Source organism: Saccostrea cucullata, unplaced genomic scaffold, assembly GCF_032062105.1.
Source record: "Saccostrea cucullata isolate Sc308-1 unplaced genomic scaffold, CSIRO_AGI_Scuc_v1 ctg162, whole genome shotgun sequence".
Lineage (NCBI taxonomy): Eukaryota > Metazoa > Mollusca > Bivalvia > Ostreida > Ostreidae > Saccostrea > Saccostrea cuccullata.
Genome location: NW_026930272.1, coordinates 110,001 through 127,592, shown reverse-complemented (window position 1 = coordinate 127,592; position 17,592 = coordinate 110,001). Strand labels below are relative to the sequence as shown.

General features: G+C 33.5%; 1 protein-coding gene across 2 annotated transcripts in view; it reads left to right on the top strand.

Annotated features, from left to right (window-relative positions):
• Window positions 1–592: 592 nt before the first annotated feature.
• LOC134283510 (protein SCAI-like) overlaps window positions 593–17,592 on the top strand; it is a 19,090-nt gene continuing 2,090 nt past the window's right edge. Inside the window, exons 1-12 of one of the 2 annotated variants that reach the window (XM_062765970.1) lie at window positions 593–814; window positions 8,955–9,050; window positions 11,082–11,168; window positions 13,434–13,532; window positions 13,733–13,829; window positions 13,922–14,020; window positions 14,292–14,444; window positions 14,731–14,853; window positions 15,988–16,014; window positions 16,658–16,838; window positions 17,183–17,279; window positions 17,422–17,503. In XM_062765970.1, the coding sequence (XP_062621954.1) occupies window positions 705–814; window positions 8,955–9,050; window positions 11,082–11,168; window positions 13,434–13,532; window positions 13,733–13,829; window positions 13,922–14,020; window positions 14,292–14,444; window positions 14,731–14,853; window positions 15,988–16,014; window positions 16,658–16,838; window positions 17,183–17,279; window positions 17,422–17,503 (1,251 nt within the window). In that variant the 5' untranslated portion in view covers window positions 593–704. The remainder of the gene's footprint in view (window positions 815–8,954; window positions 9,051–11,081; window positions 11,169–13,433; window positions 13,533–13,732; window positions 13,830–13,921; window positions 14,021–14,291; window positions 14,445–14,730; window positions 14,854–15,987; window positions 16,015–16,657; window positions 16,839–17,182; window positions 17,280–17,421; window positions 17,504–17,592) is intronic. The other variant, XM_062765971.1, reaches the window with a different exon arrangement.

The window sequence follows — 17,592 nt, the reverse complement described above, 5'->3', positions numbered from 1 at the left end:
TGTTTCTTCTGTTAGATTGTGAGTTTATATTGATAAACTGATCTTTAATTTTGGACATAAAACGAGTAATTACAACATCAATCGAAGAAACATGTATTCCGCAGGTAGCTGCACTACTTTCACTTTAACTTCCGGAAATAAAAAAAAAATGCAAGACATTTTATAAAGCACACTTACCTTTAACCCGTTGACATTACCGTAAACAATAAAATTATTCCTCTTTTTCTGCTTTAACCTTTAGACATTTAACTTTTAATACTTTAAGTTATTTTTCTGTCGATTTACCATGTATTTGTTTAAATTATGGAGGTGTGTTCTTTTCAGCCAATCAAAAACTTTACCAGAATTTTGGTAAGCCTCGTTTTGGCGTTACAAACGATATTACGTATCTTTACCAGACCCTCTGGGTGGTCGGAGATTTACGGAGACAGCCGAGGGTCTGGTTGAACGAGACTAAAACCATGCTCGTTTTCATTCAAGCGCACAAATAACCTGGATTTATATACTCTCCAAATAAAATCGACTTTCATTTCACAATTTTCGTTAGTCCAAAATTAAATAGTCAGGGGTTTAGAAATATTAAATTATATTTATTTTATCTTTAATCAAATGTTGAGTTCTTGTATAACGCTGTGTTGTTCTTTTTCGTACATCGTTTACTTTCTTTTTGGATTGGAGAGTGCTGGCGATGCTACCACAACAAAATGTCGACAAGTGATGTGAGCCTTCCAGTTTTGGATGAAAACGAAAAGAAAATTGTGAATGAATTCTGTCATCTACTGGAAAAATCAAAGCAATTATTCAATGGGTTAAGGTTTGTACATTTGTAACTAGTTCTCTGGAAATTTAATGCAAATAAATTATGATAATGACCTGCAGCTAGATTTCCCATATTGAACTCGAATTCTCTCTGTCTTTTTGGTTTTTTAAATAGTGAAATTAAATTGTCAAATTGTATGAGTTGCATTTGAAACTTTATGTTTTCTTTCACAAGTAATAACGTCAATATTCGTATTTATTCTTTAAGGACAATACAGGAAAGAAAATAGTTTTACTTATTAATTAGATTAAGTGCCTGTCTCAGAGAAAACCATGCAAATTGAAAAAAATTGTCCAGATGCATTATCGTAGTAAATTGAAAAGTGACCCATACAAATAAAGATTTGGTCCAAATGACCTAAAATATGATTTACATTTTGTCGTAAGTTGTTTCTATTTTTAGTAACGGGGATTATTTGTTTTCCTATAAAAAAGTGTAAAACGAGCATTGACATTCATTGAAAATGATGCATTTTAAGTGCGTCTTTTAAACATATTTGCTATAATTTTTATTTCAATGTTGCATATGTTATGAAAGTGCAATAGTAGTTAATTATATTCATTAAAAAAAATTTACATATATATTTTGTATTTAGCCACATTATATCAGGGAATATACAAAGAATCTAGATTTTAGCAATCAAGGCTTTTTTTTCAAAGTTTGGTTAATCGTATCTTGAAGCGAGGATGATTTTTTTATTTGAATTATACTGTTTTCAATTTATTCAATATAGAAGAAAAACATATTAAAAAATTGTCGTTGGCAAACAACTCTGCACCACAGAAAAAAATTCCAATTACGGGTGAATTTTTCAATATTAATCTTAAATTAAAACATGCCATTTTATGCTAAAAAATGTTACATAAATGATTAAATGGTATTTTCATGACATACTAAATTTTTAGAAATTGTTCATTAATAGAAAAGAAATCTTTTTTCATTTAAATGCCTTTAATTCTAATATTAATAGTTAGATTTTTTTTGCATTTGCCTAGTCAGAGTTAGGTCCCCTTGCGCAACTCTCCTTTTTTAAAGGTAAATAATTGCACTGTAAAATGTCTTTGGGGAAATTAATAATGACACATAAAAGCAGTCAACTTTCTATGGAAAAACTCACAATTTAATGCAAACAAAATGAGTAAAAATTCACAAGAATGTGATTTTTATAAATTTTCCTAGATTCCGTGTCATGAAACAGAGGAATATCTCGTGTAGTTGATTGTGACAGAAGCACTGAAAAACGTCTAGCATGTTTGAAGTTCTCAGAGTGTATTAAGTCTTTTTTGTCAAGCCTGGGACACCGTAAAGTTGAAACAAGCTAATTCAGAGAATTTATATGTCTTCCGTAAGGGCAAATGTAAACAATGCGCAGTTCGAGGGGAGGGGGTGGGGAGACGGATCCCCTTAACTGAATTTGTAGAATTATCAAATGTATACATGTAATCCGAGATTCCTCTGATTCTAAACCCCGCTTTTATATTATGACTCAAGGGCGTAGCAACGGGGGGGGGGCCCTGCCCCCCCCCCCCCCCACTTTTTTTCCCAACCTTACTCATACTATAGGAAATGTCAATTGAAAGCGTGGTTGGCCCCCTCACTTTTAATGATGAACTGCAAATGAGATGGATCCCCTTAACTGAATTTGTAGAATTATCAAATGTATACATGTAATCCGAGATTCCTCTGATTCTAAACAATGAACTGCAAATGTAGTATGGATTTTTTCGACTTCGGGCAAACTTTTTCCTTTTTTTTTTGCTTGTCAACTTTTTCAGGTAAGTAAAAAAAATTTCTCTGGCTGCCCCCCCCCCCCCTTTCAAAAACGATGCTACGCGCCTGTGACTTGTGCGGGAAATCTCGGATTAGTATATAATGTATACTGAAGCAAATAAAATATGCCAATATGGATATTTATAAAGATTTGATTGCTTATTCTTTTTATGTGTATAGAAGATTCTTTTTATGTGGAATAATTATCACACTGTAATGATGATTTTATGAGTTTGTACAAGCCATACCTCATAAATTTTTCATTTTACATGCTGAAAACTATCATTTAGTAAAAAATAAAAAAAATCGGAAAAAAATGGATCGTCCGGGATTCGAACCCGGGACCTCTCACATGAGAAGCGAGAAACGTATCACTACACATTGGAACCGCTTTTACCTGGCGATAATTATATGCAAAGATGAAGTCACATACATGTTTATATTCACATTCGATAATTGTCATAATTTTATACAATGCATGGTGTCTAATTTAACTTTTAATAAACAGTTCTAATAGATGTAATAAGAATATAAAACTCGCCGAGAACCTGTTTTATACGTTATAAGTCTCCTCATGCCCCTCTGCTGAAAATAGCGACATGTAATACAATAAATACTAATAAAACAAACGGGGGGGGGGGGGACTTTGAGAAGGGTGAGAGAGGTCCTAGGGAGTTTTGCAAAAGCTCAAAATCTTCTTGAAATATCGCCCGAAAAGGATAGTGTTACACACAGACAATATGTATAAATTTACAACCATGAACTTCGAACGTTTGACTTCAAAATCAATAGGGTAATTGCTTCGGCCACAGGGAGTTGTTCTGTAAAATTTAATTGTAAAAAGTTAAAAGGGTTCTCGAGATATTGTGTGGAAACAAAGGCGTTACAGACAGACAGACAGCTAGACGGACAGACAGACAGACCCAAATTAATATCCTCCACTTTTTAAGGACATTCGCAACGTAATTTATCTACTGATAACTTTTCAAGATATTCTTAATTAAAGATTATATTGACATCAGATGTTCACAGGCAAAAAATCAACATGCATTACCAGGGTTTTTGGGAAGATATCAAATTATGAAAATTTTAGCTTTATTCAAAGAAAAATATACAAAAATTACAAAATATAAATTCTAGATTTTTTTCCCATCAAATTTGTTTTAGAAGAGGTGTATAAATTTGTATGTAGACATGTAAAGCATTGCACACAGGTCCTTCATTTAGTGGAACTCTTCAACTCCAGGGAAGAACCTAATAATGTTCAAACTATGTTGCGTATGACCTTAAGCGGGGGACAATTAATTATGATACATGTAAATACCTTTGCCCTTGAAATTTACAATAATATTTCATTTCAAAGTATGAAGACAGGCACTTAGCATCGTTTTTGAAAGTAGGGGGGCTAACCAGAGAAATTTTTTTCACTTACCTGAAAAAGTTGACAAGGGAAAAAAAATCGAAAATTATATTCATCAAAGTCGAAAATCCTATTTCGTGCCCCCCCCCCACCCTTGTTGCTACGTCCCTGGAAGAATGTGAGAGAACAGTAAATTGTCCAGATTGTGTTTAATTGTAGACGAATTCAAGTTGAGTTGAATAGCTCACAAAGAAGAGAGTGTACGTATTGTTTCATTCGTCAAAAAAAAATCAAGTCATTGCACCTCCTCCATAAAAAAAGCAGTTGTCTGAAATATATCTCAATGTTTGTATCGATGAAATTTGAAATTTGTAGAAATTGTTCCTCTTAAGGGATGACAATTTGATTCTGAAGGGGGGGGGGGGGGGTTGGCAAATTTTGTTGAGACAAATTATTTATTTTCATGCCAGTCAAGGGAAGATAATTTATTTTCAAGAGTATCAAGGACAGATTATTTATTTTCTTCTTTGTCTTAAGGTACCTTGATAAATTGATACCTTCAAGTGATTATCATGACGGATACAGGATTTGTGATTGGGGGGTGGGGGATGGATAACTGTATAGACAGGGGGTCTTGGGACCGCCAAAAGGACCCTAGTGGGTCCAGGACGAAGCCCTTTGTGGGGGCCCAGGGGACGAAGCCCCCGAAAGCTACTGGTGTTTTGTGTATTCTAAGAGTAAAACTAGGCACAAAAGTAGTGGTATTTGTTAGTTATGTACCAAAGTATGACATTATTAATGCTAGTGATGTCATATTTATTTGATTGAAGGGGGTCCAGGGGGCAAAGCCCCCGGAAACTCCTGGGTTTTCGTGTATTTTAAGAGTAAAACTAGGCACAAAAATAGTGGTATTGTACCAAAGTATGGCATTATTAATATCATTATTATCATACTTTGACAATTTTAAGGGGGAGGGGGGGGGCATGCGCCCCCCCCCCCCTACGTCCCCCTTTAATTCGTCAGTGATTCTTAAAAAATAAAAAAAAATTGGGCTATATTAACATTGTTACAGTGTAGGTATAATTTCTTTACAAGAAAATTAATTTTTGCCGTGCATAAGAATTGGCTTGTATTTAAGTGATTCATCACACCAACTGAGTGCACATTGTCGTGTAGGTTAACTGACTACTAGTATCCAGTCTGTACCGCAAGTATTGTCTTATCAATGATGCTTGTGGTAGTGGTCATCATGGTCATACATTCATCTTCTTTCTTCTCACATTTATATAAAAAGATTGCTAATTGGATTGATGCATTTGGCCATTGTGTTACGTGCACAAGGATGTTTTTTTTATCTCATTTTATTAATATTATTTGGTTCTAAAATGGCGAGCGAAGCGAGCCAAAAGAAATAGGTGAATTGAAGATGGCGAGGTTAAATTACACTGAAATAAAAAAGGTATTTCTCACAATATTTGAATATCATCAGTCAATGTCAGATTATTTATTTTCTTTGCAGTGGAGGACAGATTATTTATTTTTCAACATTGTCAAGGACAGATTATTTATTTCTAAAATCTGCCAGCCCCCCCCCCCCCCCCCAGAATCAAATGGTCGTCCCCTTAAAACTCAAATGAATATGTTGATCGAATGACTAGTATGATGAATGATGTGTTCACTTTTGTAACTATCTAGCAAATGTGTATAAAAGGTAATTAAATTTAAGGCTTTTACATTATCCATGTAATGGTTTATAAGGAATTCATAAATCCCCCCTCCCTTTACATGATGTTTTTTTTTTGGGATTCAGTCATTATTTATTGAATTGTGGCTATGTGTGTCTAAATTCTGAAATACTGATAAAAAAAAATCCAGAATTTTTTTTTTTCATTTTTGGAGAAGTTTACTGTATTCTTAAAATTTTTGATTTGAAAATTTAACAAACTTTGACTTTCAATATTTTCTAAAATATATATTTGCCAACGACAGTTTTTTCACATTTTGTTAACATAAGCATCCTTAACAATAAGCAACAACATTTATTGGATTCAAATACCCTCACTGGTTGTTACAGCAATATCAATTCTACCTAAAATTGTCACTTTTTCCAAAAATTGGAAAAGTGCCAATTTCATGACCTTTTTGCACTAAAACAAAATGGATGTAAATCATTTTGACTATGCATTTGTGAAGAACTAACCTTCATCCTTTTACTACAAAAAAGAATATCTAATTAGCTTGTAAAATTGCAATTTTATTTCTCCTCAAAATATGACTAAAATGTTTAAAAAATTACCTCTAATTTTGTTGCATATGAGCTATTTTTAGTAACAGGCCATAAAACTTATATGAGTTTGATCAGCCCGATAAAAATTTGTTTGAGTTTCATTCATGCATGGTAGATTTGGCTCACAAAGTTTGAAGGCTATCAGAGAAACTTGCCTCTGGACCATTTTGCATGGTTTTCTCTGAGACAGGCACTTAATATAGAGGCACTCCCAGTAAATAGCTTTAATGAGTTTATTGGTTCCATAAACTTGTTATTCAACTGACCTTTAACCTTTTCAACTTGAACCCCCTAAAGTTTGGAGTCTGAATTCCAGTCATAATCTGGACTTTGGCTTCAAATTTAATCCCTCATAAATGCATCTTTCTTTTCAAATGAGACAATATTTTGAAGATGAATCTATTTTGGAGGCAATTGTAAAAGTACTCAAAATAGATATTTCAATGAGTGAGAACATTGAAAGTATTACAGTCCTGATTATTTCTCATTGTTCAGCATTTATACAAGAATTCTGACCTTATTTCTTTTAGGGTTTGACATTAAGGCACTAAGTCTACTCACTGTCTAGTAAAACATGGGTCAGGTCAGGTAAAATGCCTATGTACTAGACCGACTGGTGGTGTAAGAAAATAAAGAAACTTATTATATATTTTAAAACAAATTTATTTTCAATGAAAGATAAAATCAAAATGTTTCTAACTGCGTAGTAGGAAGAAAAATACATACAGAGTACAGACAGCATAACTGAAGCACTATTATTCATATAGTATTAATAACAGCAGTCATTGTGGGCATTTGTTACTACTCAGCCATTTTCCTAAAGAGAAACAATAAGCTATTTATGGATTGTGGAAATGGCTGAGTATTTACGATTGTCATTGTCGAAAGATACACACTCGGAGCTCCTCAGATGGCTTGTTCCTCACACACTACCCTCGGACGTCAAAGGTGTTCTACCATCTTGCTGTTTCAGTCATGTGATTTTATTTGAATTTCATTCAAATGTTATACTTTCGAAATACGAGTTAGGCATGCCCAGCACTATGTTCTTGCTTTCAAAGACTACTTAACATATGGAGCAAAATACAAAGAAAAATTAGACAAATATTTAAAAGAAACCTTTTCGAGGAACTTGAGGCAGGGCGAAATATGAAATGAGTGACAAGGCTGTTTCCAGCAGAGAAATTTATCGACCTGTTGCGTATCCCTCCACCTATCACATCGGAGGTTTGAATGGAGCAAAGTGGAGTCATCCTAGGATTGCTGATTGAAAGATTCACGTTTACGACATTAGTAAACCGTGTAAATGGCAATAAAATTATATGTTAATAACATTAATTTTACTATAATTAAATTCTCTGAACAATTTTAATGATTTCATATTAATAATATTGTATACAAGTTGATTAAGTTAAGTTAGGACTAAACACGACAAGCCGCATGTATATGACCTAGTTTCGAGGTTGACGTGTCCGGGAAAATTTTGTTATTAAAATATTATTTACATTGGTAAAGATAAACCAATACAATTAAACAGATTATAAAAAAGAGTTATTTCGTGCTTTAAATATTTTTTCTCAAGTTTGGTCAGGGCTAGTGGTTAAAGGTTCAGGGCTATTAAAAATTTGCCAGAGTAGCCCAAGTGGTCTAGTATTCCAAAAGCTTAATGTCAAACCCTGTTCTTTTCATTATTTCAAGCTCATTTCAGAACAATAAACTACTAAATTTTCATGATTATAGTTATTTTATTTAAGAATGTTCAGAAATATCATCAAATTGCAGGGACTTTCCACTTCCCCCTCTTAGGCTGAATTTAGATCCAATTCCAAATTTCAAAACCCTCCATTTTTTCCACGTAATTTTCTCCTTAATAATTTACATTTAAAATTTAACGGTATAACCAATACAAGTCCTGGAATAGATCCATTGCAAACTGTAAGTAAATGATAACTTTTATCACTAAAAAGAACAGAATCTTTTTGTTTTGGTAATAAACTTTATTCTGACTCACTTCTTGAAATTTAGACTTACAGTAGCCTATAAAAAACTCTCATTTTTTTTATAAATAGCCATAAAATCCCAATTCCAAGGGCCTGGGATCCCAGTTCGATATGGAAAATCCCTGGATTGAGAGGGTATTTTGGTTTAACTGAAAAAAAAGCAGAATTTATTTCTTACAATTTTGATCATTGAACATGTTGAATGAATGTTGATATGGAATTACCTCTCTATAAAAGCTACAGAGAAAGACTTTATCACAGTCCTGGTAGAAATCAAATGTTTAAGATATTTCCTTTACAAACTAGTAAGTGTGTTTCTTTCATAAATATTGACTTGCCAAACAAACAAATACATTGAATATAAACTGTAAATGTATTATATTTGGCTATACTATATTTGACATAAAATATTTTTTTAACAGGTTAGCATAGGTTTGATTTAGCACTATCTGAACGTACACGTACTAGAAATATTTAATTAAAGTGTATGATAAACTGGACATTTAGCTTTGTACTTGATTTAGCAGACTCTGCTTTCCACCAAAATCGTTAAATAGAATACATCGCTAAATTTACTATGTGTACAGTAGTTTTACTTGCCTGAACTGAGAATTTACTTGCCCTGAGCAATGAGGCAACTGATATCAATCCCCTGTCAAGGTGACCTCTATAATCTTGGATATTTTTGTTTGTAACAAAAACTTATTTTTTCTGCAGGGACCTCCCTCAGTATGGACACAAACAGTGGCAGTCCTATTTTGGCAGAACTTTTGATGTTTACACAAAGCTCTGGAAATTTCAGCAGCAACATAGGTAATCAGTACTATCCACTACTTTGACATCAGTCTTAAACTAATATTATGTTAGAGAGTTATTTCATATTCATCAATGAAAGGAGTAAGTTCAATACGTACTTGCACAGGGGTAGACATTAACTTTTATTTCCACTTGTCCTTCGGGCAAGTGAACTACAATTTTGACTTGTCCGAATGCAAAATTTGGTTGCCCAAAATTTTTAAGAAAAAAAAAAACAGTTATTGTACTTTAATTTGTTGTAATTATAAAAGTTGACAAATTAATCTCTGTTTTGAAGTTATTACTGCCAGAAAAAAATGTTGATATGATGGTGATGCTATATTAATTTTGTAAATGTACATGTATATAAAACACTTTCCTGTCATTTACATGTAACTATCCTGAAAACACAGAGTATGCAGGAATATTATTTTCTTACGATTTTTGTTTGAAATTCTAATTTTTCCTATAAAAAATTGAGGTGAAGCCAGAAGGAAGAATACATCATGCACCGTGAATAATTGGTGTTCTTCATATAATTCCTTAATTGGTTAGAGAAAGTATTCTGTAATCTCTCTTTCATAATAAGACTGTAATGTAAGTTGTCAGACAGATAATTGTATTTTTTTAAACTACAAAAGAAAACAGAATAACGAACCCGATTTCTGAATAAAGGTAAGATCCAGAAACGCTACCGAGGGATTCCGAATGCAATAACAATGTCCCGTTTTTGGCGGAAATCAAGTGTTTGATTTATTGTGTTGTTTATAAACTTATGTGAGATTAAAAAAAATGTTTCTGTCAGAAATATCCACTTGCCCGATCGGACAAGTACATTGATAGTTTCACTTGCCCGAACTGAGAATTTACTTGTTCCGGGCAATCGGACAACCGTTAATGTCAATCCCTGTTGCATGTTATGACAGTCAACTTATGTCAAGGTCATGCATGAATTTTTAATCACAGTGCATTGATTTTTATCCCCCCCCCCCCTTTCAAAGAAGGGAGGACATATTGTTTTGCTGCTGTCTGTCGGTCGGTCTGTGTGTCTTACCACCATTAGTTTCATTCATTTTCTTCGCAGAGGTTGCACATATTGTTATGGAATTTGGTATACAGATTCAATTTAAGAATATCTAGATTAAATTTTGTTTTGGGTACGATCGGATCATGTTAGTCAGAGTTATGCCCCTTGGACTTAGAAAAATTTCAATAATTTGCAGTTTCCGTTCATTTTCTTCCCAGAGGTTTCACATCTTGAAATGAAATTTGGTATACAGATTTATCATTAAAGACAGAGTTATGCCTCTTGGACTTAGAATAATTCCAGTTATTTGAGGGAGGGGGCATAAGTGTTTTATACACAGCTCTTATTTTCTCTTGACAAGTTACCTTTTTTATGCTTCATTCAATCAAAATTTATATGTGGGGAAAGCTATAATGTTCAAGCCTCTATGGTTGCAGACTTTATAAAAAAAGAAGTAAGTTGTTCAATGTTGAATCCAGGGAGGATATAGCATTTTATTAGACTGGGGGTTCATTTAATGCTTTTTTTCCTCAACCATCTCTTGTCAAAGGTACAAACCAGTACTAGTAAAATCAGTGTTGGGCAACTGAAAACCAAAACAGAGGTGTCCATAAGTGTGAAAACAAAATTATTGCCATCTTTACTTTTACCATTAGTTGTCAAACACTTTAAAAAAAGATGTGTTTTTGAAACACTTATGTTCCTGATTGTAACACAATTCTGGAGTTTTTCAAATGTAGGTCAAAGGTCACATTTGAGGTGACATGATGAAAAATTTCTGTACCAATGGAAAGGCCTTGTCATAATGAACACTCATGTCAAATATTAAAGCCTTACCCTTGACAGCGCAATAGTTATTGGTTAGGTTAAAGTTGACAACAGACAGACAAATAGACAGATAGGACAAAAATAACATACCCCAGGGTCTTTCGATCTGGGGACATAAATATATCCTTTTAGAAAAAAAGTTAGTGTTTCTTTTCAAATAATGATTGCAATGGTTTTGTACAATCTAATTGCAGACAAATTTTGGATACCAAATATGGCTTAAAGAGATGGCAGATAGGAGAAGTAGCATCCAAAATAGGTCAACTCTACTACCATTACTAGTAAGTAAACTTAAGTGTCCAGCAAAAGTATTTTACACACTTACACAGTTACAAAGAGGCATCTATGAGGTGCTCCCAAGAGAGCTTCGTAATATTTCTGTGTATTTTATGTGTAACATATTGACTTTCAAATCTTATGCTTATCATGATGGATTGGTACATATATTTTTATTATCATTTGATATTGTGTAATGAAAACAGAAATTTCACTTTTAATCTATCGATCCGAGAGGGGTTCAACAAAAACTATTCAGATATATAGAAATTTTGCAACCTTTTACGAAGTATCAAGGGAATTTATGGAATGCTTGTGTGTGAGTCCTATATTTGTGTTGATTAAGGGTATTTACTCTAATACATGTACAGTAAATCAATATTCACTAGTAGCTCAGTGATATAGTCAATATTACAATTAATTCTGGTATCACTAGGCTGTATTATTAAATGCCATGCTTGCTTTTAGGGATGTAATGATAAAATGATTGCAAGTCTACAATTTTCAAATCAGATGTATTTTTAGCTCACCTGAGCCGAAGGCTCAAGTGAGCTTTTCTGATCAAAATTTGTCCGTTGTCTGTCGTTGTCGTTGTTGTCATTGGCGTTGTCGTTGTCGTAAACTTTTAACAATTTAATATTATTATAAAGAACCACAGGGCCAAATTCAACCAAACTTGGCACAAAGTATACTTGGGTGAAGGGGATTCAAGTTTGTTCAATTGAAGGGCCACGCCCTTTTCCAAGGGGAGATACTCATGAATTAGAGAAAAATTATTGGCATTTTTAAAAAATCTTCTTCTCAAGAACCACTGGGCCAGGAAAGATGAAACTCATATGGAATCATCCTCAGGTAGTGTAGATTCAAGTTTGTTCAAGTCATGACCCCCGGGCGTAGGGCGGGGCCAAAATGGCCGATCAAAGTTTTACATAGAAATATGTAGGGAAACCTTTTTAAATCTTCTTTTCAAGTACTTCAAAGCCAGGATTAGTTATATTTGTATGGAATCATCCTCAGGTAATGTAGATTCTAGTTCGTTCAAATTATGATCCCCTTGGGGGTTTTTGTGAGAGAAACCCCCCCCCACACCTCTACTTGAGTTAACTTTCAAGTTCTGATCTGATATGTGTTTTTTTCTAGCTGATGTGCTCAGGTGAGTGCTGTGGCCCCTGGGCCTCTTGTTACTTACCCATCCTCAATTCTACTCATGATGAGGAAACAAATATTAATTCAGAGTTAGGTACTGTGTGCAAAATATAACTTAGATATAAGCATTTTATTAAGCTTAGCAGTGCAGGTTGTATTTGTCAGTCAGTATCTACAGTTCAAATATTATACACCTCTTTGAAAAAAAAAACACTTCATAATAGATGTCTGTCAGTCTAAATTGTATTTCCCAAAGTTAAATGCATCTCAGAAAGTCTAAATCCTGTCTTTGCCTGTGGAAGCTTTTCAATAAATTGTTGTCTAATAGATTCTGCCCATCTACCGTACATGTCAATGTACCTACATTCTGCAGATTGCTTGTAACAGATCCCTTTTTAATAATATTTGTGTGGCATTAGGATGATTTATTGGTTTATTTTGTGTATATAAGCTCTATCATTTTCCTCAGAGTTGAAATCAAAGAATATATTGAATTATTTATGTTGAATGAAAGTAATCAGTAGTGTTCAACTGCGACATGCAGAATAATTTCAAACACATGCTTAACAACCCAAATGGGAATATGTTTACATCAGGCTTTTGGTCATTTCAAAGTGTGGTTTTACCATTTAGCATTTAGAAGAGAAAGTACATTAATTTAAGTTGTTCATATCAATTTCAATCATTGAGGATCATAGGTTTTTGTGAGAGAAACTGCACACTCACACACCTCTACATTAATTAACAACAAACTAAGCTAGAATTTTAGATATCTAGATCATTGCAAACTTCATTATGTAGAATGAAAGACATAAGTTATCTAATTTAATTTATATATCTATCTAATCAGTCATTCAGACCACTGGAAAAAGTACTCCATATTCTTTATTTAGCAGTTTGAACAGCATTAGTTAATACATAGACTGCTGAAATTTGCCGTTTCAATGCATGATATAATAAATCATTTAGAAATGCAAATTGTAGTATAAAAAAGAAAGAATATTGTCCATGCACTGAGAAAGTTTATGTAAACCATTGTGAAATGTCATTGTAACGAAGATTTGTAAGAAATGCCACAGTTCAGTTACTTGACTTACTTCAGTAACATTTGATTTGTTTTGTAGCTTGAGAACCAGTGAAACTAATTACCTGAATGAATCCTTCAACTTCTACTCAGCTATTCGTCAGAGAGGGTATTACTCGAGGGCTAGCAAAGAGGAGAGGTAAACTAATTTTTAAAAAATCTTAATTATCAGTTGAATAAATATACATGCAGGCACATTTTTAAAGAATTCTTGACTTTGGATTGAAAGAGAGGGGTGGGGGTAATCTATAAGGGAAATGAAGAAATGAAATAGCCTGCAAGCAAGATATTATTATGAAGTGAATTTATTCTGACAGATGTGATTTTATTTTATTACAGGCCTGATCTGATGGTCAAGAAGCTGCGTTTTTATGCAAGGTTCATTTTAGTTTGTTTATTGCTGAAGAAAATGAAGCTTGTAAAAGACCTAGAGAGAGTAAGTCAGCTAGACAGTTAATGGTTGGTGTGTTATAAGTTCATTTGGGGGACTTTTTTAACTGTAGTAATTTTAATGTTTATGTGTTGTAGGACCTTGGTAAGCAGATAGATGATTACACTTCCACCTACCAGCCAGAGGACCAGAATGAATGGAAAACTGTCCTCTCAGAAATCAGAGAGTTTGAAGACGTAGGTTCAATGCCAGAAATCTAATTTTGATTTTTTCAACACAGATTATTTATGTAATAAATCAGCCATGTTCTTGTCTCGAACTGAGATACACGTAGCTCAGGATTGGGAGCCATGAGACTTAGACGAGCTCATTTTTTATCTCAGTCACTTTTTCCAAAGGAATAAATAGTGGATAAGTGAGACTGAGATCAAAAGTGAGCTTGTCTGAGTTTTATGGCCCCCAGGCCTGATACTGAATGTTGTAATTTAAACTTGGGTTATTTTGAAGGCTGACTGCACAGTGAGGGTTTTGGACCATGACGGTACCCCCATTGTTCTGTCTCATAGACTGACCCCCCTAAATACTCCTCCCCTAGAGAAGGGCACCCCAGCTATACTCAGACTCCAGGAAATCCTGATAGTGGGGAACTCTTCAGAACAGGTAATGTAAAAAATTTATACTAAGGCTGGTCAACTTTTAACCCAGTTCTGTGAGAGTTCAGTTTAGTATAATAGTATGTACAATGTACTTCAAAATGTTGATAACAGCATAAGCTTTTTTGACCTATGCCTTCTTGCAAGTACATACCATACAGGTACTGGCACCTTAAAGCATACAACTGTTTTGAGACAGTTTGTGATGTTTCTTTAATTATTTAATTATTAAGCAAATATGGATGTAAGCATACAGTAATTTCTGTTGCAAATTTCGTGTTCTATTTTTGCAGCTGAAATACAGTGAACTGACCTTGGACATGTTTAGAATGTTACAGACTTTGGAGAGAGAACCCCAGGAAGATTTATCCAATCAAATTTACGATGCCTCCCCTGCTCCTGGGAGACCACCATATGTAAGTAATATACATGCTGAGGTACATATATTTTATATACATAGGTAATACATGCACATAATACTGAAATCCACATCTGTCACACTGTTTAAAGTAAGTGTGTGAGTCTTCATATCCAGGTATGAAGTATCAGCTTGTATGAAGATGTGTACCCGGTGCATAATTTAGTCCAATCAGCAACCCATTGATCTCAGCTTCAGGAATATGTATGTTTACTTGTAAAAGTAATTAAGGCAACTTTGAATGCCCTAATTTGGCCCTTAGAATACTTTTACTTATATGCTTCAACTGTCAGTATTTGCTTATTAGTGGAGAGCAGACAGAGAAGTGCTCTATAAACTATCCACTCATCCAAAAAATTGTTAAGAATTGTGCAGTAAAAGAAAAAAAAAATTGGAGTAAGTACAATGAACTTGGCTAGTTTAAACTTTTCTGTATACATGTACATTTTCTTCATGCACAGTGTATCTGTGGATGCACAAATGCTTCTATACAACCTGTTAAAACATGGTTTATGCAACACACAGTTATTACAAAGTATATACTATGCCATCATGCAGCACACTGTGAGCAGCTATACAGCACATTATGCCATTTCTGCTGGTGAAATACTGGTATGTTACTACATGTATTACTGCATGCCTTTATACAATATACTGTAGATTACTAAATTTTCGCGACGCCTTATTTTCGCGAGATAGTCATCGACTCTTGATTAGCGAGACAAAATTTTCATGAATTGTGGTTATTGCTGTATATAATCTTATGGAATACTATTATACACGGGAATTTTATTTTCGCGAGCACACTAAAATAAAGTTCTCGTGAATAAAAAGTGATTTACAGTATACTAAGCCATCATACAACATATTAAGTCCTTATACAACATTCTGGGCCTTTTCTGCAATGATACCGATTACGATTACATGTATATTGCAAGGTGTAATTTGTTTAAGATATGACATATTTAAAGAATAACTAATTTTTAACCTGGAGTTCTACATTTGGAGAAGGCTTATATATAGGCAATGCCTGCTGCTCAATCTATTCATCCATTAAACAATATTAAAAATATGTTCAATCAGAATTCCAAATTTTATATTTTAAGAAATAAAATATAAAATCTCATTCCAGTTGTTGCCATCATATATGAAAAAAGAGGTAAATCAATTGGATCTACATGTGACATGTGATAGCTTTTTGTATGTTAACCAAATTTAGGATGATGTTGTAACATTAACTTAATGCACTAACAATTTTGCTCAGTTCTTTGAGAATTTAATTTTTACATGTGAAGCTTTAGTAATTTTTATGCTTAATGTGAAATTATTTTGTGGGATTTCATTTTGGTTTAAGATTACGATATTATTAATAGAATAAAATCAGCATTATGATAATTTTTTAGTAGGTTTACAGGAAATGAATGAAATTTGTTCTTCAAAATGACATGTGAAATATATTTATAAAAATGATACAAGTCAAACTTTTGAAAATGAGATAAAATCTATGCAGTTGTGTTGTCTAAATAAAATGTAGGCTTTGTCCTTCTTAAGGAGTAAATTCAAGTTAAGGCATAAGTTAGGTACATTATAAAAATTGTTACTTGTTAGTCAAGCACACAACAATTGGATGTTGTTTGTCCTTATATAAACTTAGTTTGAACCAGCAATTATGTGATGAATAGTATCTGTATTTTGTAGTTTTCTATTTTGCAATTTTTACTTCAAAAATCCTGCAGAAATTGGGAATCCATTATGTGATAGTCTACAAATAATCAGTAATTTAATATCTTGCTTTGATACAGGAAAATGGTGAGAGAAACAATCGACGAGAAAATCCCCACAAGTACCTCCTGTACAAACCCACGTACAGCCAGCTGAACACATTCCTAGCCTCAGGGTTCAAAGAACTTCCACCTACCGGTATAATACTCCTGTATATTTCAGCCGATGGCAGCCCGACTAACATGAAGCATGGAGACGATCGTAAGTTTTAAAAATTGAAATACTGTAAACCAACTTTTTTTCACATGTGAGAAATATTTGCGAGTTTCACAACTTACTTTATCTCATGAATATTAATCGCTGAGAATGTTTTATTTGGCTTTGTAACTGTAAAGAACATTTTGTAAGTCATAAAAATGAATTGTCACAGATTGATTAAAAACTGACGAATTGCCCAAAAAATATGAAGTGGATAATTGTTGGTTTATAGTACTTGCTATTTTTTTTCTACCTTCATCATAGCCAAAAAATTAAATTACAATCAGAGAAGAAAATTATTTTGGTGTGTATGTGAGTCTTTGTTGAAGTCTTTTAATTTTACACAGCTGCCTATGACCTAGGGGGTGTGGTCACTAATGCTAGGAGAGATGGAGAGGAGATTATACGAACCAAAAAACTGGGGCATCTCAAAGAAGTGCACTGGTAGGTCCTAGTCATTAGAAGATTAGTGAGTTTGACTATTTTCTACCCAAACCACTAATAGATATATTAATAGTATTGCCAAATTGTGTGCAAAAACTATTGCCAGGCATATCAGATGTAAACACCAATGCTCTTGTTTTAGCTTACATCCTGGAGATCTTTATCCCTACACAAGAAAGCCTTTATTTGTGATTGTTGACAGCGACAACAGTTCCTCATTCCAGGTAAAATGGAACTCGTTGGCAGTGTTATCGTTTTGTATGTTGAATTAAATAAATGAGGATGTTGTGTTTTTAAATTGTTGGATACAAGT